At 40.1% G+C, this 20,283-nt stretch overlaps 1 protein-coding gene across 1 annotated transcript; it reads left to right on the forward strand.

Annotated features, from left to right (window-relative positions):
- The first annotated feature begins 865 nt into the window (after positions 1–865).
- Positions 866–20,127, forward strand: GOLGA1 (golgin A1). The gene is made up of 21 exons (XM_059828742.1): positions 866–1,031; positions 2,583–2,673; positions 4,063–4,137; positions 4,633–4,730; positions 5,251–5,283; positions 6,012–6,140; positions 6,449–6,618; positions 7,022–7,133; positions 7,573–7,698; positions 8,863–8,958; positions 9,365–9,473; positions 9,744–9,883; positions 10,114–10,209; positions 10,946–11,035; positions 12,276–12,378; positions 13,246–13,403; positions 13,886–14,047; positions 14,574–14,633; positions 15,469–15,639; positions 16,629–16,715; positions 17,591–20,127. The coding sequence occupies exons 1-21, from the start codon at positions 897–899 to the stop codon at positions 17,669–17,671; spliced, it is 2,322 nt and encodes a 773-aa protein (XP_059684725.1). The 5' UTR covers positions 866–896; the 3' UTR covers positions 17,672–20,127.
- The last annotated feature ends 156 nt before the right edge of the window (positions 20,128–20,283 follow it).

Raw genomic sequence — 20,283 nt, forward strand, 5'->3', positions numbered from 1 at the left:
CCGTGTCGAAGGAGTTGACTATTAATAAACTGTGGCAAATGCTTGTAACGAGGCGCCTGGTCCGGGGCGGGGCGGGGCGGGGCGGGGCGGTGGGCGGGGCGGGCGCCGGGGCTCGGGGCCGTCCCACCGCGCCTGCGCACCGGCGCGCGCTGCTTCCGGCCTGCGCGGCACTTCCGGGTCAGCGGCGCCAGGGGCAGCGGCGGCACCGGCGTCCCGGCGGCGGCGAGGCCGGGCCATGGGCGGTGAGGGCGCGAGGGGGGCTGGCGGGGCCTGGCGCGGCGGTGGCCGGGGGGCCGGGCTGGGGAACCGGGGGGCGGTGGGGCCGGGCCGCGGCGGCGGGTCCTCGGCTGCCTCAGAGCAGGGCAGCAGCCGCCGCGGACCGACCTGGCGGGGACGGGACGGCCCCCATCTTCCCTCGCCTTTGGGTGGGGGCCGAGCTGCGGAGGCCCGCCGGGCTGCGGAGAGCCGCCCGCCCGCACACCGCTCCCGCAACGGACGCCGGCCCTGGACGCTGCCCGTCCCGGCGGGGCCAGCCGTGCCGCCGAGCACTGCCCCGGCTTGGGTTGGTTTGTTTGTCTGTTTTTAAAGGGTTCTGCTCTGGGTGACTTTCTTCCTAGCGTATTATAACAGGTGTGATGTTAACAGGCATTGAGTTATTTCTAAATGTTTAATACAAGTAGGGATTTCTAGTGTGGAAACCATCTTTCTTTAATTTGCAGGTACTCTTAGCCTATGAAGGCTTTAATGCAACTAGAAACGCAATAAAACTGAGTGGATGTGGCACAAAACTAAATGTCAGCATCTGGAAGCTTTAGACAGAGCGTCGGTATATTAACTGTATTTGAGGTAGTGGCTTTTCAAAGTACCTGGCTATTTCAGTGCTATAGCGCAGTAAAATGTTTGCAAAATTGAAGAAGAAGATAGCAGAAGAGGCAGCTATTGCTCCCAGACCAGGAGGAGCTGCCAGGATACCCAGGTCTGTCAGTAAGGAGTCAATTACGTCTGTGGGAGCGGACTCCGGAGATGACTTTGTAAGTTACCCTTTGCTTTGAATTTTGGTTTCTCTTCCAGCATTTCTATTATGGCTTTGCAGACAACCATTTTATGTCTAGTGTGTGAGTTGAATACGTATTGTGGTGTCTTTCTACATCTTAATGCATAAATGAATCGTTAGCTTGAATAAACTTAAATACTGAGGAGAAAATGTTTGTGTGTTAACCATGGTAGGTTAACATACTAGGAGGCTTATATTCCCATGTAAACATGAGTTATAAAGCTGTCTCAATACAGGACGTTGTTAAACAGACATAAAATATTGAATAAAGCTGTAGTAACGTGTAGGGATACCTGTTTGTAATTACCAAAGCAGTAGGAAAGCAAGCTAGAGACCAGTTAGCTATGATCTTGCTATGGACCTGTGTTTACCTCTTGGCTTCCTGGTACCCTTCCTACTCGAGCACATTGTTTAGGCATCGTGTATTCAGTTTTGCTGCGCTTAAAGCTATTGTAGTTCCTCCAATGTCTGGTTTAAACTCTCTTTCATTATAAAGCATTGTTTAAGCAAGCTGTGTAATTCCAGGAGCATATGAGTTAGATGAAACCTGTAATGCTCTGGCACCTCTGCACCTTGATGGCTATCACATTTTTTAAAACCTGGATTAAGACACAGTGTCGCACTGCTGTTGGAGCCAACGGTACCCGCTGTATTGCAGCAAGTCGCTTTATGATTCTGTTATTGTCTGCAAAATGGAGAAGTTATTTACCTGGTTGAGTTTTAACTCATTTTTTTGGAAGCTCAGCTGAAGTTCCAGTTCTGTTAAGCAGAAAGTTGGAACTCCTAATATTTAAATACATCTTATAATGGAAATATTGGTCTTGTATTTTTCTGAAATTTTTTTGCACTTAAATTCTCGCGTAGAAATTTCATTTACTGTCTTGTGAGTTTAGAGAACAGAAAACAAATAATGATGGTAGCTGAAGTCTTGAGTGGTTTTCAGAAAACCTCCAAGAATTAGTTGTTCTAGCAGTATTAATTTAACTGCTCTTCATATTGATTTTTGTGGAGCAAAAAACCCCACAGAGAATCATAAGTCAGTTGTGCAGTGGACGTTGCATAGAGAGAGCATTGCATGGAAAGACTACCACATTAGTGCTTAAGCCAGCTTATCCCAGGTGAAGAGCGCTACTGTTTCCTTTCTACTTAGTTTTCCAAAAGACTTTCGCTTTGACCCATCCTGAAACCTGTACTGTAGAGCCTGGGTTTTTTTCCCCCCTTAGTCATCCTGTTATGCCATCTCCTCAGTGATCAGTTTGAACAAATAGTTTTCAGCTATAGCTTCGTTTAAAAGCGTTGTATTTCACAGAACAGGCCAGAGTTGCAGAGCTGACTATTCAAGCCCTTACTGTTTTTCTTCTTCAGCATTTTTTACACATTCTGCTGTGCTAGTACAACTTTGCCCTTTATGTGAAAAACTGAAGCATCATTCCTAGGTGGGATAGTGTTTATTATCATAGAGTTAGTATATGGCAGGATCACTTCTTCTAAATTTTGTAGCTTACATGAGTGTTGTTTTCCTACCGAGGCTTCTGATGGAAGCAGCTCTAGAGAGGATCTTTCATCCCAGTTGTTCAGAAGAAATGAACAAATAAGAAAACTGGAGGTCAAGCTGTCTGGTATGTGTCTTGATGTGTATAAAACCCTATTACTTTAGGAAATATTTTCCTTTGAAATTAAGTGTTTTAATGTATTAAAAATACATGGGTTAAGGGTTTTTTGAAAACTGATTTGTAACAATCCTGTTGATTGTCATTTAGCTGGCATTCAGTATAACTGGCATTTTATAAAGACAACTGACTCTTTTCTGCTGATTTCACAACACATTTATGTGATTCTTTTGAACAGGTGGGATAGCGTTCTGTCCCCATGCTTCAAATAGTGTCTTTCCCCACTTTTATTTTACTTACTCTGCATACATAATGGTTTGTTTCTCTTGGGATCTAAGTTTTCTGATGTTGACAGTAACACAGTGCCAACCTTAAAGAGTGAACTTTGAAATGAAGAAAAAGCAAAGGATTCAACATAAAACAGTCTTGATGCTTTTTTCTTTCTAGATAATACCTTGTTCTGTAAAGCTGTAGTAAGGGCTCTGCTCTGACACTGCTTTCCATCCCTGTTGTATGGAGTGGATCAGAGACGAGGCCTAACTGTTATGCTGCTGCTTCTCAAAGCTCATAGAAGGCCTTGGATAATAAGGACAGGTTATAGCCAGCTCAGGATTATTTTAATTTATTGTGGAGACTTATCAGGCTCCCGTTCAGTTCAAGAAAATACAGGATTCAAAGATGATTTCCCATTGCAATTTGAAAGGGCAGAGTGTTCAACTGTTTGCACAACTTAGAAGTGCTGGTTGGGGCTTGATACTGAGAGCTTCTCTCTTGTACTAAGAGACTCACGCAAGCAGCCTGATCAGTAAGTAAATCCTCCTTTCCATTGTACATAAACTTCTCCAAGGTATGTGTGTCTTTTGTTTTGTTTTTTAAATCTGCCTTCCTTGTGAGTTCTGCTCAGTAGGCACGGTGGTGGTAGGAGTGCAAGATTGTTAGCCGAGAGGGAGCACCATTCAGGGCTCAGCCTCAGCGATACTGTGTGACTTGAACAACGAGTGGTGTGGAACAAGGACACAAGCATCTGAATTGTCCCATCCACCCATCTTCAGTGAGAGAGACCTTTCCTACACAGAGTTAAATAGATCACTGTTCTTGAATGAAGTAAAAAAAACGGGGATGGTTGTTCATTCTCTGGTACTGCCCTTTCTTGTGTAACTATACACCTGGAACAGGTCCTCCTGTTTGTACCAACCATTTACCCTATGGGCAGTACAGAACTACTTGCTTGTGTTCGTTGTTACGGTCACCCAAGTTTTCCTCAAGCAGGCATGATTTTCTGGTTGAGAAAATCATTGTCATTTTCCACTCATCCTTTTTCCTTTTTTTATTTTCCTAAAAATTTCCTTCCCCAATGTCTGTTGATTCCTGGTCTGTGCTTCTCCCTCCTCACACAAGATTATGCTGATCAGATCCGAAACTTGCAGAAGATAAAAGAGAAGCTTGAAAATGCATTAGAAAAGCATCAGGATTGTACGTACTTTTCTTTTTCCTTTTTTCTTTTTTTAAAGTTGAAAACTGTTATGATTGGAAGAAAATGCGTTTGATGTACAGATGTTTTAATCATTTCCTTTCAAACTGTGCACCTCTAGGTCGTGAAGAATTAGAACACAAGTTCTTGCCTTATTTACAGTGTAAAAAGCAGCAGTAATGTGTTGGCTGTTGAACAAAGTTGTTACTATACTCCTTTTGCCAAATGTGGGGCTAACGTGCAGGAGAGACTGTTTTGAAACCTACAGCTTTGTTATAATCCAGTGAGGAACAGTACTGCTATCTTCTGTTAGTTCTGGCATTCGTCCAGCGTGCAAGCAGTGTGAGGTATTAAGTGGCACAGCGTTAATGCTAGAGAGTCAGGATGGGTCTAATTACTTGCAGAAGCAGCTCTTTAAAGTTACAAATAACTTACAGAAAATTGAGAGGCAATTTTAAAAGATGAGTTTAATACAGCTGGTGATTCTCTATTGATAGCCTCCATGAGGAAGTTTCAGGAGCAGAATGAAGCTCACCAGGCCAGTCGAGCCAAGATGGCTGAAGGAATGGCTTTGGCCTTAGAAAAAAAGGACCAGGTAACAGAGCTTGAACAACTCAACTTTTGACTGTCTGCAGAGATCTGAGTGCATAACCTTGATGTTTTAAGCAGGTGTCACCATTAATTAAAATAGTTGTTTGGCACTGTGTATGCTTAGTGTGCCAACATTGAGGAAAGAAGGGAGTTTTAGGTTTAAATGCCAGAAATGGTGTAGGACTTGTCATTATTCTGACTGTTCTTACTGTTTCTAAAAAGAGCCCACAACAATTTCTAATGAAAGGTTAAGCTTGCACTTGTGCTTGGTAAGATTCAATTGCAGTAGACTTGTTGTCACTTCTATTTTACTTGCCTAAAGCTTATTCAGGTAGCATAAATGATTTCTCAGCTTTTATATTAAAACACTAAGCTGTTAGTTTTCTTTTTTTGATTACTTTTTTTAATCATTACCACAACTTAGTATCTCTGTTTACAGTAGAATTTTTTTTTTACTGTAATTGCTGCCCTTGAAAGTCTACAAATGGATTTTTGTATTTTTTTTTTTCTTCTTTCTTTTTCAGGAGTGGATGGAAAAACTGGGTCAAATTGAAAAGGTAATTAAGCTTTGGGGTTTTGGGGTGGGGTTTTTTGTGTGTGTGTATTTTTAAACACCAATCTATACGCTTCCTACAGCTCAACTCTGTTCAGCCCTTTTTATTATTTGATCCTTGTTTAGTGGGAGAGGCCAGACATTTGCTTTTGTTACCAGCCCCAATGCTTCAGGAGGTATTTCTGGAATTATTTTTCAGTGGGGAAGTAAAGAATGATGGGTTGTAATGAGAAAGATGTACTTCTGTAAGGTGGAATGCTAGTTTCCTTTATTACAGAGGAGGCAGCTGGGATGCAGAAGGAGGTGGTGACTTCATCTGATGTCTTGCAGTAGGTCATCTGTTTCATAAAAGAAATGAAACTATTTGGTAGGGATTTTTTTAATACAGGCTTTCAGTCTGTAGTTGTTCCATCTGTTTGGCTTAGTCCATTTTAAAGTATCTCTTATTATGGAGACATTAAACATGCTACTATTTGCTGTCCATTTTTAAGAGTTCAGGTAGGTGATCATTGGCTGCATTGTAATGAATACAGATTTTTCTTTTGAGATTTTTGAAGTTCAGTAATTTGCTCCACATGAATGTGGAAGAGGTTCTAGTTTTACATGTAGCACGGTCAGAGCGCCTTCTGGCTGCAAGACAAGATTCCTTTCCCAGAGAGTTTAACTAAACTTCCATTGACTTGAAATGAGCATAGAGATAGTCTTGATTCCTTGTTTTTGTTGGTTTATCAGGAAAAAAAAATGCTTGAAACGCAGTTACAAGAAATGAGGGAGCAGAGTTTGAACCTTTTTCAAAAAAGAGATGAAATTGATGAATTGGAGGGCTTTCAACAGCAGGAAATTGCCAAAGTTAAACACATGGTAAGATTATTTTAAACTTTTTTTTCTTTCCTACAATTTCTGTTAGCATACTGAGTTAGTGGTAGCTCTACGTTTAATTTTTTTTAGCGTTAATGCTTGTATACAGTCTTGGTCAGTGTCAAAATCCTAACAGTAGGTACATAGATACAATATTACATAGTTTATTTCAATGTTGACTTTTCTTGGAGTTATTTATTATTTCATTTAATTGAGCTTATAACTTAATAAAAGAGACAAGTTTCAATGAGGAAACTTTATCAGTATTATCAGGTCATCTGTATTGTCAAAGATAACGTTCTAATATTCAGCTTTTGAAAAAGGAAGAATCTCTGAGCAAAACAGAGCAGGAACTAGAGGTGTGCACTCGAGAGCTAACCCACACTAAAGAGGTGCTGCAGGATGCAAGCAACGAGTCATCAGGCCTAAGGAAAGATCTTCAAGAGTTGCAGCAGCGGTTCTTGGAGCTAGAGGCACAGAGGTATGGATATGGTGTTTCCTGAGGAGCAGTGTATGCATTTCCTCTATACTTTTTACTTCGTGCCCAGTTTTGTCTTTTTGGAAGAGTTTATGTATGTAGTGAGCTAACTGAATAATTGCTTCTGGTATGCTGATGTGGATGTAAATGCCAAGTTTATATTTCTTTTCAAGCCAATTAAAGTAGTACTTGTTTAGGGTTTTGTAAGCTTGTTATGATTTCTTTTTTTCATAGTTTGAATGCTTAACTGTCACTTTTTTGGAAAATGTTTAATCAAGCAGTGGCTGTTTTTAGGACAAGAAAATCTTGTTGTTGCTTAGTCCATTTTCATAAGCAGCAGAATTATCTGCTAAAGATTATTTTTCTGGAACAGTATGTCACTTTTTTTTATTCTCTTTCTGTGAAGAGATGAACTAATGACAACTGAGACAAATGCAGAAAATAAGATCACGGCTCTGGAGTTAAGAGAACAGGAGCTACAAACTGTCATTCAGCAGCTTTCTGTAGACTTGCAAAATGTAAGTTTGAGTTAAGTGAGATTTGATTCAAAGAGCTCCTTGTCTGCAGAAGTTAGATTAGATACCAGTTGTGTGGTTTTGGAAATCTAAGTTTCAAAGCAAGTAATTTCTCAAAATTTTTAGGCTCGAGTTGCTGGTTCTGGTTGTGAGAAGAGGCTGGAAATGTTACAGGTGGAGCATGAATCTCTGAAGGTGGAATATGAACAACACAAGCACAAGGTTAAGTGTTTTCAGATGCATCTGCTGTTGGCTGGTGTAAAGGTGTACCCTTGGGTAATGCACTGTGAGTTTGAAATTTGGTGTCTAGAAAGTGTTTCAGGATCATACTGTATTTTTTCAAATAGGACTTTTCTATTCTAATGGCACTTTAAGTCAAACGACAATGGATTAAATGAAAGCTTTGCTACAAAAAAGATTCTGTGAATTCTTGTTGTCACAGATGACTTTGGAGTTTGCTGAGAGAAATAAACTTACTGAACAGCTTCAAGAAAAAGTGTCTTCCTTGGAAAAGAAGCTAGAAAGAAATCTTTCAGGGGATGAACATGTGCAGGAGCTACTCAAGGAGGTAATTATACATTTATAGACTGCTTAAAAGTGCAATCTTAGTGAGATTTTTTTAGGATGTACATTACTTATCACATATGGAAAGAATATATGATAATGTAATGCAGGCACATTTGTCCCTTCAGTGTATGTTGGCATGCTCTCTATGCTGGACAGAATTCTGTGGGTGACTACACTCAGCCTGTTGATGTAGATATTGCACAGATGTCTCTATTGGTCTTTCTGCATTGTCTGTTTAGACAATGTATCTGACTGCCTAGAAGCAAAAGAGCAGCTTTTTAACACTCCAACAGGAGGTAGAACAACTTCAGAGTTTTATTGCTTAATCCTTCCAGAGAAGAGTGCACGCTTTTCCTTGTTTTTCATCTTGTATCATCATGACTTGCAAAGCATTGGGACAGGGAGGGGAACTGTTTTTGCACATAGGTGTACAAACAGAATGTTATATTTTAAAGCTTGAGCCTCAGAAGTGTTAAGAAACAGCTGAAAACAAAGAGCTTCGCTTTGGTCAATGCCCTCTCTCTCAATACTTCTTGATCTCTTTCTCAAGCACTGATGCTTCTGTTCAGAATCAGCTTGGAGCAATGCTTCCCCAGCTGGGTCCTGGGGAGACAAGGGAAGGTATGCTCTTCCTTGGTCAGGCTTGCCTACAAGACACATCAGCTCGGGGTTGCTATAATAAATTAACTTGGCTTAGTAAACTCAAGACAGTTTAAAGTCCATGTAGGGGTAGTAAAACATTTTGGAAAGTGACTACCATAACTAGCAAATGTTTTACCACCTTTGTGTGTTCGCTGCGATGCAGAAGTTGTTAAGCTTTCAAAAAAAAAAATTTTTTTTTAATCCCTTAAACTTGGCCTGGGTTAGAAAATCATGACCTGGCTGCTGATTAGAGTTTACATCTGGATCATGACAGGACACCAGTGAATTTCCCATTCTTAATATTAATGATGTCATCCCCAGGGCAACATGATCTATGGAGGCCCTATGCAGCAGCATCAAACTGGCTGGTTCCCAAGAGCAAAGCTGTATTGCACATCAAAATAACTGTTCCATTTTAATTTAACATTATTAATGAAAAATAAAGGAAAAATCTTAATTTTTAAAAAAATTGTATCTCTTTGCCCATCCTTCCTCTTGTTCTTCATCTCAATGTAATCTTCAGAAAGCTACTCTTGAGCAGAAACTGAATGAAACCAGGCAGCAGGTACTAACAGACAGAATGCATCACACTGAGACTGTGAACCAGTTGGAAACACAGGTAAGTTTGAGGGTTTTTTCTCTACAAATTCCCACTGTTTCTAATCTCTCTCTATGCCCTATACCTCCTCCGCTCACTGCACTTCGATCTAATTGATTGATGTATCTGGTCATCTCCCCACCTTTGATGGTAGAGAAGAGCGTAGAGGTTATGAAGTTAGAGATTTCATGCATATCTTCCCTAGCCTAAGAAACAAATAGCTGAAGTGCAAGCATTGCTGGGGGGTAGTAGTGTGGTGAGGAGTTTTTAAAAGCAGCATGTGTCAAGTAGGCAGTCTCTCTGAACTATGTGGTATCATGGTTTTAATGTTTACCTTCCCCTGCTGGGTTATCCCACATTCTGTACATTTTTTCTAATAACATAGATGCCAATGGATAAGAAATTTTAATGTATGGTTATATTTTAGAATAAAGAACTGGAACAAAAACTACGGATTGCAACAGGAGCATTGAAAAAGAGCGAAGAAGCAGCTGCTGAGCAGGATCTGAAGATCCAGAAGCTGGTGAGTATGCTGCGTGGTGTTTCACTGATCAGTAGCAGATCAGTCTTCAGCATCCCCAGAGAGACTTAATTTCTTTGTGTTTGTTTCATTACTCAAGTGTTTTCTTGCTGTTTGTCTCCTAAGCTAGTGTCTGTATATGAGTACGTGATGCTGCTGGCAAAAGAATAGTGTTGCTTCAGTTTGAGTGTATGTCACGTGGAATGGTGTCTGATTCTTAACAGAGCTTCAAAATACTATTTTATTAATGTAGAGTTCTTTATTTCTCTTAAGCAAACTGATCTAGAGGATGAAAGAAGTAAACTACAGCAACAGATTTTAAGTGAGAAACATCAGTACGATCAGAAAGTTACTGGGCTGGAGTCTCAAATTGCTGCTCTTGAAACAGCTTGGGAATTTGATAAAACAGCTACTCAGCACAAGATTGTAAGTACCGAAACTGTTCAGTGGGCCATGTGAGTCTTCACAAAATTATTTTAACATGGCTTGTAGACTTGCATGTTGTCTGAATGTTCTTATTCAGTGCTCCTAGCATTATAATAGAAGATCTCATACTTTGAGAAACTAAGTATGAACAAAGCATCTGATGTATTTAATTGTTTAAACAAAGCATTAGAATAATTGTGCTTAGTAGTTAAGCAATCTTTATTTTACAGAGCCAGTTGGAAAAGGAAAATGAAAATCTTAATGGAAGCAGAGAAGAGTATGAGAGTTCTTTAAAAAACCAAGAGTCTGAATTGAACAGGCTAAAGGTAACAGCTCGATTGGTTAGTGATGTGGCTTAAATACAGAGCTGAGTTTGAGAAATGGTTAATGGCAAAGTGTATTACATTCTCAGTACTTGGAGTCACATTACATTCAGGTTGCATGTACTTACAGCTGTAAATCATCTTTGGTACTCAGTAGAAATGCATTTGAGGAGCATTACAAATGGCTGATTCTTTTCTGAAACAGAATGCTTGGGTCTGCCTAAGTCAGGCAGAAATAATACATTCCCGTATTGTCAGGCATGAAGAGCCTTGAAATCCTGTTAGCAGGAATGAATACAGAATAGTTCAACATCAAATTCCATTCATAGCATTCAAAACAAAAGTTAAAAACTTAAGCTGTAAATACCTGACCAACTTACACTCAGTCTTTTGACTGTAATTTTAGATTGTTAGAAGTTTTTTCTGTAGCTACTCTTGGATGCACAATTGGAATAAAGATCAGTTGTAGGAAGGGGCTACTTTGTAATAGACACTTCAAGCTAAAAGATCTTTTAAGCATTGGATATGTTTGGCCTCTGACATCAGTTCTGTGTTGCTCTTACATGTGCAGATAGCAGCAGTGCAGTAAAACAAAACAGTAACTCTCATGCGGAAGCATAAACCATGGTGTGTTAGAACACCTGTAAGTTCTAGTTGCTAATAGATTTGGGTTTAAAGATGAGAGATTGACTTGATTTTACTTGTCTCGAGTAACCTCTGAATTACTTCTGGTTTGCAGAATGAATTGAGCAGCAGAGAGACTGTCAGTGTTGAAATTGCCAAAGCATTGGAAGAAACACGAAAACAAAGAGAGGAATTACAACAGCAGGTTGGTTAATACCGACAGTCTAAAATATATTTGGGTGCTCCTCACCTTGCACAGACCAGACTAGATTGGGACTTAACTATCATAACAGTCAGGAACCTAAATCAGAATCATATCCTCAGCATGCAAGACAGCAGTGGTTGCCTCAGTAAACTTGAAACTTAAGGGTGTCTGTGTAAATGCCTGCATAAGAATGTAATCAACTTACGTGAGTTGTTCCACTGGAAGAATGTAAAATGCTGCTGACTGCAAAGTTAAGGATACTTGCAAGTTTGTAGGCAAGTTGTGGCACTTGAATATGAACAACTGAGGGGGAAGACCAGGTAGTAGTAAGTGAATACATTTGCTCAGAATGACGGTGACTGATATTTCAGAGTCCTTTAAATCTGTAAGACGGTGCATAGTCCCAGGGGGCCAGCTATCCTGAGCCACTGACTAGTTGGCAGTTTGTTCTGAAGAAACCTGTTCATTCTGTTGTTGTTCCTTTCAGCGCTTATATCACATCTTTGTCCCTCTGAAGCACAGCAGTTCTAAAACTGTAAATTTGCCTGTAGGGAGGAGATTGTATCCAGTAACCAACCAAATAGAAATTTTAGGTAGCCTTGTTTTGCCCTGCTTTTATTAAAAATGGTCATGGTGGATAATGTGAGCTTATGTTTGCTTAAGCTGGGAACTGCCAACTGAGCAAGTTTGGCTGAATTTAGTCCCATCTTTTGGTTTCTTTATTCTTCTGGGACTGTTGTAGATCTGTGCTTGCTTGGTCCAGCTGTATGTAAAAGGGGTGTAAGGCGATCTCTGGTTTTGCTCAGCAGCCGTTTTACAGCTGCCGCCTGCTGGTTGTGAGGCAATCTGTAATTGTGGCACAGAGTTTATCAGAAGCGAAGTGTGTTTCAGCTCTTACAGCACACTGACTTCAGTGCTTTATAATGAGGTCAGCATTGAAGAGGTGATGCCTTCTGTGAGTCTCTGGATAGATCAGACATCCACATTGTATTATCTGTAGCATTAATGTTGCACAAACCACTTTTTCAAGGTGTTGTATTGCCTAGCACAGAGCTCAGGCAGCCCCTGCCAGTTGTAGATACCAGCCACTGCCTTTGTCACTGATAGAAGAATTCTTCTCCAGTCCTTCCCACAATAAAAAAATAATTCTGAACCTCTGTGGTATGTTGAAATCTTTCAATGCCCTCTTCTAGTTTTATATCTCTAATGACTTCTGTTTGTTTGTTTGCCTGCTTTGAAGGTTTCACATCTGGCTTCCTTAATAAAGGGAAAAGACCAGCTGATTGATGAAAAATGTGATTTGCTTCTAAAACAGAAGGAAGAACTAAACCAACTCAGTCAAGGTTAGACCAAACGAGTCTACTGTGTTCCCAGACAGCTTTATCTAAGTACAGTCTCTAGTTCTGGGCTTGCCTGATAGATTGTAGTAATTCTAGATTTCTCTTCAATATTTAATCTATTAGAATTTTCAAAATCTTGTATCCTTCAGTAACAGTTGGACAGTCTCTCTACTGCGTCCTTAAAAACAAAACCACTCTTTTTTAATCAGTCTTACGTTTATACGCCATAAAATAACAAATCTTGCTGTAGTTCTTGTAAGTTGTTTTGCGTAAAACGTGAAGTGATGCAGATCAAAAACTGCTACTTCAAAAACTACGCTTTCTTGAAAGTTTATTTACATTCTTAAAGAGCAGCTGCAAACTGATATTCCACAGTCATACTGAAAAATGAAGTGCAGTCATCTGCATTTGGTTCCTAACCCCACTGTGTTTCTCTTATGGGTTGCCATTATTTAGAAAGGGAACAAAACTGTGGCCTCTTGTTGCACCATTCCATCGGCTAGCCATGTGTCAGTAGCCATTTGTGCCAGCTAGCCATTTGTGCTCACAGCTTGGCCTCAGGTGTTCCTGTGCAGTCACAGCACAAGTCACACAGACTTTTGATGGGGGTCTTTTAGAGCAGGCATAATTGATAATGATGATGTTAAGTATTAAAATCACTCTGACTTTCAGACAGTTAGGCCGCTCCTTTGCAGAAACATTCATGTGAGCTGGAGTGGCTTAGATTCCATCGTCATTCTGTCTTTATGACAGAACAAGGCAAAAAGGTCAGGATTTAACATCATTGTAACTTGCTTTGTTTAAGAAAAATAATTAGAAACTCCCATTTGATTCAGCAGACTGATACTAAGCAGGTCTCTCCTCTCTCAGATCATGAAGCTGTCTTGCTGCAAGTGCATCAGTTGCAATCTGACATAGAAGCAAGTAATAGCCGAGCAGTGGAGAAAGAAGAAACGGCAAGAAAGGAAATTGATGAACTGAAGTTGCGGATACAGGAGTGCCTGTTGACCAGAGAACATGAGAAAAATGTGAGTGCAGTTGCAAATCTGCTCTGTTCAGACTTTCCAGGAAAATAAGCAGGTGTGCAAGAGACCCCAGTTCTGTCATGCCTGGTGATACATGCTTGGAGCTGTTCACTCTGACTACTTGCTCATGACCTGAAACACCAGCAGTGTAGACCACCATTATTTGTTGTTCCCTCTCTTCCTAAAGAAAGCTGTTTCCTGTCAGATCTGTGACTGGTTTATGAAAGACAACCCCTTAATTTATTTGACTCAAAAATGTCTTGAGAGAACCATTATGAAACCAATGAGGCGGAGACCCAAAAGCAATAAGCAGGCCAGTGAGAGATGTAGCCAACTAGATTGCCACTAATGCTTTCTGCTTTAAAAAAGCAAGCACCACCACCCCACCCCCTCAAAAACAACAACCAAAAAGTATAGCTTTCTCCCTGTGGAGTGTTCACAGGCTGCAAATGTCATGATATCTCTGCAATTCACTCTTTTTGTAGGTTTCAGAACTAGAGGAATCAATGAGAACCTTGAACAACAAGCATTTACATTCTCCAGAGAACTGTGTCCTGGAACAGAACGGAGAGGTAGCCACTGCAGACATCACTCAACTTCAGAAGGATAACAGGGAGCTGGAACAGCAAATTGCTGAGAAAAACAAGGTGAACTGAAATGGCAGAAACAGCTGTTAGTCTTTCCCCTTTTAGTTAGGAAACCGAAAAATTGGTGCTGCCCATGCTGCAACCTTAGAAGGACAGGCTTACCAAAATGGCAGATCCAATTTGAATCCAGTATTCTGTGAGTAAATTTTTTTTTCTTCTGGATTGTACAAGGATCTAGCAATAGTTAAATAAAATTTGTACCCAGAATTGTAGGAATCCTTACCTATTTTAGAGGAAAGATGCACCAAGTGATACCGTTTACAGCTTTCCTGCAAAGCCCTTTTGTGTGAATTCAGTTCACTTCCACTGTGCTGTCATGTGAAAGCCTGTGTCCTGTCACATGCCTGCTAATGTGTGCAGCTAGAAAGGCAAGACATTCAGGTTGCTTCTTCAGAGCTGTCAACGTTGTTTAACGATTCTTTCATTCATTACACTTGTTCGTCGTGGGTTTTTCCAGATATCTGTGGGTCAAAACATGTCCTGACAATGAATACTGCATTAACACTATCCTTTGCTCTGCTTACAGATGATAAAGCAGCTACAGCAAAGAATGGCAGAACTCAAGAAAACCCTCCAGAAAGAGTTGGTAAGGGTTATTTACTTTTTTTCAGTCTCTTCAGCTGGCACTTACTGACAGTTCCTTGCACTACTAATTACAAAAGCTTGACTGCTAGCTAGAGTGTAAATTTTTTACTAGGGATGTGTGCAGTTTCCTTGTGTTTGCAGGCAGGTTGGTGAACCCTTAAATTAAGAAAGTATGTTATTCTGGATTATTTATTGAATGAATGGTGTGACAGGTAGCCATCACAACTCAGCTCCTGCAACGGAGAATTTTAGCTGCAGAAGGCCTGTGTTTGGTAATCTTGGGCATTTAATACATTTCTGTAGAGTGAACAACTCGGGTTTGATTGCTGCTGAGCTGCCATTCAGCTAAGTTTTACCATAGGAGTGATATCTGTCCCATGGAAAGCTCCCCTTTAATCCCTCTTACAATAGTTTTCCTCGCTAAGAAAGAATTCTTCTATTATGAAAAAAAAAGTAACCAAGATTTTAAAATATTCTGATGTTGTTATTTTTGTTCTGGGTTTGAAAATTGTTTTGGAGAAAGCCCACGTTTGAAAGGCACAGAGCAGGTTAGTGATAAAAGAAAACTATCAGGTGATAGTTTCTACCATGGAGCCAGGTCCATGCTGGTTTGGGTAATGTAAATGTAACACTAACAGGAACTAGCTTCTGTCCTAGACTCTAGGGAGAGGTAAAGATACTTCTCCGCTGTGATCCCATGAAGGATGAGAAGCATATCCTATTGATGCCCAGGTTGTACCCACCTTGTGGATACAAGCCCTCTGTGTTAGACCGGGATCCTCTCCCAGTGACAAGGTGACAGAGTCTGCAATGTACTTATCTTTTTCTTTTTTTAGAAAATAAGGCCTGACAGTGAGGTACCTGAAGTACGTGAAAAAGCAAATTCTGAAGTGCCTAATGCTTCTGTGACTGTCACAAACAACTCTGATTTAAATGACTCAAGGGAGATAAACTTTGAATACCTTAAACATGTGGTACTAAAATTCATGTCCTGCCGGGAATCTGAGGTAAAGATGTACGCTTGCCTTCTCTTTCTAAGTCTGTCTTTCTCTAGAAACTGCCACCTGTTACCTGCTAAGGACACTTCTATGCCAATTCCATACTTTTGCACTTAAAAAGTTGTTGACTGATTCAGCACAATGAAGCAAAACAGCTAACAGTGATATGCTTGGAAGTACAGATTATTATGAAATAAATGAAAGGGAAATGTGAATTTTTAAGAGGTAGTTCTGTCTGGAAGTTAAAGATATGAAGCTACAAGACATTCCCTCTGCACTACTCTAGTTACATACTCCATATGCTTTTTAGAGTAGAGTGGTTGTACGTTTGACAGACAGCAAAAAAATCCAAGAAAAAGACATAAGCCACTTATTGTTGATCTGTAAGAGGTAATTCCTTGTGCATTTGGAGCTCCTTCCCATTCTCCACATTGTGTCAAAAAAGTTAAAAGGTAAAAAAGTCATGCCAGCCATATACTTTGCTTAATTGCAAGTCAGTGGGTAAGATCAAGAAATAATTGGGCAAGTCCATGGTATCCTGAGTGCTTGACTCCTTTACTAACTCTGCATTGTGTGCCCCATTTAGAATATTGGTACTATAGAGTTAATATACATAAGTGTATATTTAAAACAGCATCATTCACTCCTGCCTACATGCTCGTTTGATCAACTTTTTAAAGCTTAAAAAACCCTAGGATGCCACAGGAGCCAAGCTGCTTCTCTGTTCTAACTAACTAGGCTCGCCGTTTGTTGTCTTTCCCCAAAATATGCAAACCAATGTTAAAGAACAGAATGCCGGGAAACGCAAAGAGAAGAAATAAGATATAGGCCATCCTAGTCTATTGGAACTGGGGATGACGGAAGGCTGCTGGTCTGCTCTTCGCAGTTGTGACTAAAAAGACTGTGACCAATCCTACAGGAAAAACTGTGCTGCACCATAGTCCAGAATGTAGAGCATGAGAGCATCATAAGCAATAAAATACTGTGGTTTCTTTCAGGCATTCCATCTAATTAAAGCTGTATCTGTGTTACTGAATTTTTCACAAGAGGAAGAAAACATGCTTAAAGAAACTTTGGAGTACAAGGTAAGGGTTCTGTTCTGCTTGTAGTCTCTCATGGGACTCCCAGCAGATGGATTGAAGATTCTTAAGTGCTGGGAGATGGTGTAAAGTATCTTTTCCAAATGTTAGCTACAATGATACATATAATTTATTATTAAAATGTTAGCTAATCACATACATACATGTTGGAAACTGTCCGTTTCAGTGAGGAAAATACTTTCCAGTGCTTCAGAGAAAGAGTAACAGCACAGTTTTGCCTAGCGGACTCAGTCTGTGAAGGGAAGCTAGAAGCTCCTTGCTGGAGTACAGTCAAATGTTTGAGAGCAGGAAGCCGAATTACTGGTTTGTTGTTTTGACATTAGGCTTAGACACCTAGATCTGATTCTCCTTCCAATTGCATAAAATGAGATCTCCTGCATGTCCCTGGCCATGTGGTTATTAGTGAATGTTGATAAATGAGTGCTGCCTCAGTTCCTTCCATGTCCTGCATTCATCTCTGCCCTCTCAGTGAGCTGGACATGTTCAGTCTACGTATGATTGCAGCTGAGGGAGATTTCCTCGCCATCTTGTTCAGGGAACAGTTTAATGCTAGGTTGACTAAAGGTACTGTGTTTAAATGCCTGTAGATTGGTAATTTGTAATTATTTTAAAGGAATGTATGTTAAGTGTAATCTTCAGTCATCTTCACTTGTGGAAAATGGATGCTGTTTCTTCCAGATTTGATTGTGTGAAACTATCTTCACTACTTCAATCTGAAGTCTGCAGCGTTCTGTTTTATAAATAGTTCTTTCCATCAAATGGTGGGGAGATGCCTATGTACCATATTCTTTCTTTTTCAAATCTTCACCTTCTTAAAAGTGTGAACCTAGCATAATGTGTATTGTGCTTTCCTGTCCTAGATGTCCTGGTTTGGGTCAAAGCCATCTCCTAAAGGCAGTATCCGGCCGTCTATCTCGAGCCCAAGGACACTGTGGCCTTAAGGGAACCTGAAAATGGGCAGTCAGCATCTAGCCACTTTTTTTCTGTGAAAAGAACGCTGAACACACTAATTCAGGTGTGTCTTAATCACTGTCATTGCAGTATTTTGTACAAGAACTTTTGACGCTGTTTACAAAACTAATACTGTGCAAGGAGAGATTTTCACTACAAACTGAAACACCTCTTCTGGGTTGGATTTTGGGACCATTCTCTCGATGGTCTCTTAATGGAAGTCAGCTCCTTGTGCTCATCGGTCTTGTTTTCTTGGCACCAAAGGGTAATGTTAACCTCACTAATAGCGGTGCTGGCAGTTCAAGCTTCTAACATGTGCATCTGTTATGACGGTGATTCCAGCTTCTGCTGCGGAGGGCTAGAGTTGAGTAACTCTAGGCACAGTAAAGCTTCCTGGTCTCGCTGTGGAAAGCAAGCAATGAAAAAAAAAAAAATGTTGGCAGTACTGTATTGAGTTTTTGACAGTCTGAAAAGCCTTTCAAAGAACAGGAGCAGGAGCTTTAACCAAAAAAGAAATCTGCCTTGCTTTGTTATACTGTCATAACTAATAGTTTGCATTTTTTCATATCACTGTGTAATTTAAGGTGCATATATCCTGGCCTGCAGTCCTGAAGGCTGCATGTTGATGATGATTATTTAATTCGAGAGCACAACTTTAGAGTTGTCTGATTTTACTTTTCTTAAAGAAAAATAATATTTAAAATGGTCTTAATTATAGTACCTAATACTCAGTCGCCTTTAAAACTAATTAGCCTGTACCATAGGTTGTTAGCATTGGGAAGAAGGGGTAGTAAACCATTTTAAATTTTTAAAGCTGAGTTCCAGGTATTGTAAATGCATACTGAGAATACCTTTTATTTAAAAAAAAAAAAAAATCTAGTGACAACGGGTGAAGAATATTGGTACTAAACACTTTGATTTATTTTCTTTTTCTTCCAAGTCTGCTAGCAACAAATCTTCATAACCAGTATCTGCCTCTTTGGTTGTGGTTTTCTGTACTTCAAATACTCATGCTTAAAAACTGTTATGAACATGTAGTGGGCTGTTAACTGTGTCCTAACTACATGGTAAAAGAAATGCTGCTCATGAGGTTTTTGGTTTTTGAGGGCAAAATTCAACTCTTAATGAATAAATCTTGGTTCCAGCAGCTTGCTTTAAGGGGACCAAGGTGGCACTTGCCTCACAGAGTGGAAGCACAATTTTGCCCATAGTTATTAACACCACTGCGACATCTAGATGAAAATGGGAAGCAGCAGTAAGTCTGACTGCTTAAAATGGGAGATTTTTTCAAAAAACTACATATGTATGGAATTCAGTGAGCAGGCTGAAATTCCGGTAATGCTCTTACAGTGAGGTTTGTGTTACTAACAATACTTTTATTAAATATATTCAACAAAATTCAACCTGTCCTCTAGTGGAGATACAGTCACTGTTCAGGGTTTTTAACATTGCTTTGCTAACAGGGGTCTGAATCACCTCGGTGGTGGCAGTCGAGATGTAGTGTTAAGAGTTACAGCATGTGAGCTGCTTCCGTGCACACTCGTGCTGTGGTAAAGATGAAAGTATCCTTCCATGTGAGGTCAGTTATTGGAGCAGTAAACATGCTGCAAATCTATACCCTGGCTGATCTCCCCAGTTGCTGTTCTCAGCCATATCCCGGACGCAGGTACTTGCAGTACCTATTAACCTTGGCACAAGTGACACTCCTCAGTTTAGAGCTAGGTTATATTTATTTAAAGTTAAGAAAACCACCAGGACTTTTTTAGTACACTAAAGCTTCTCCAAACGCAGTCTTCAGTAACCAGATCCATGGCACTTAATGAGAGCATAGGGGAGTTTACAAGAAGAGTACAAGTCTGGCAGACAATCAAAAAGTGGGTTTGTATCAATTGCGCCTGTACTGAAACAAAGCAGGGATGGGACAACCCTGTTGGCGCTGGGAAGATTTTATTCTCTGAGGTGTTTTTCTGTAGAATGTCCCTTTGCCCTGGCCTATTTCTGTGGGACCTGAGACCAGGGGACAGGATTCCCTCTAATCACACTGATGCCTGCTGAATGACTAATTGGTTTATGTTGATCCTGGCTTGAAAGGTTACTGCTGAACAGTAAGAAAAGCAGTACAGGCAGCTTAGAATAGAGAGTGACAGCATAAAATCTTAGATTACATATTCATTAACACAACTTCAATTTAAGATCCCGAAGATCATACAGGATCAACTTACCGTAAGAACTAGTTCTTAAGTGTTGAATTTTCTTTAGATATCGGAGCAAGAATGGTGTGTATACATATATTAAAAAGCTAATGCACTTTCCCTTGTATAAAAACAGTGGTATACATAATCCTTTCTATGGCCATTGGATTTCTTTCCTTCTATGCTGTAAATACGGATTGTATTATGAAACACTATGAAATTTGTGGTGCAATACATTTTGGATCAAAACCCTACTCTTGATTTCTTTCTCTTTATAGTTCTGGTTATCTCCACTGGGATGCTATGGCTATTTAAAATTGAGAGATTTTAAAGCATGAAACAAACCCCACCTTCTGCCCATGGTAAGAATGGCTGTGTCAGCCATGTAATTAAGGCCCCTATTTCTCATG

This window comes from Gavia stellata, chromosome 24 (genome assembly GCF_030936135.1).
Source record: "Gavia stellata isolate bGavSte3 chromosome 24, bGavSte3.hap2, whole genome shotgun sequence".
NCBI lineage: Eukaryota > Metazoa > Chordata > Aves > Gaviiformes > Gaviidae > Gavia > Gavia stellata.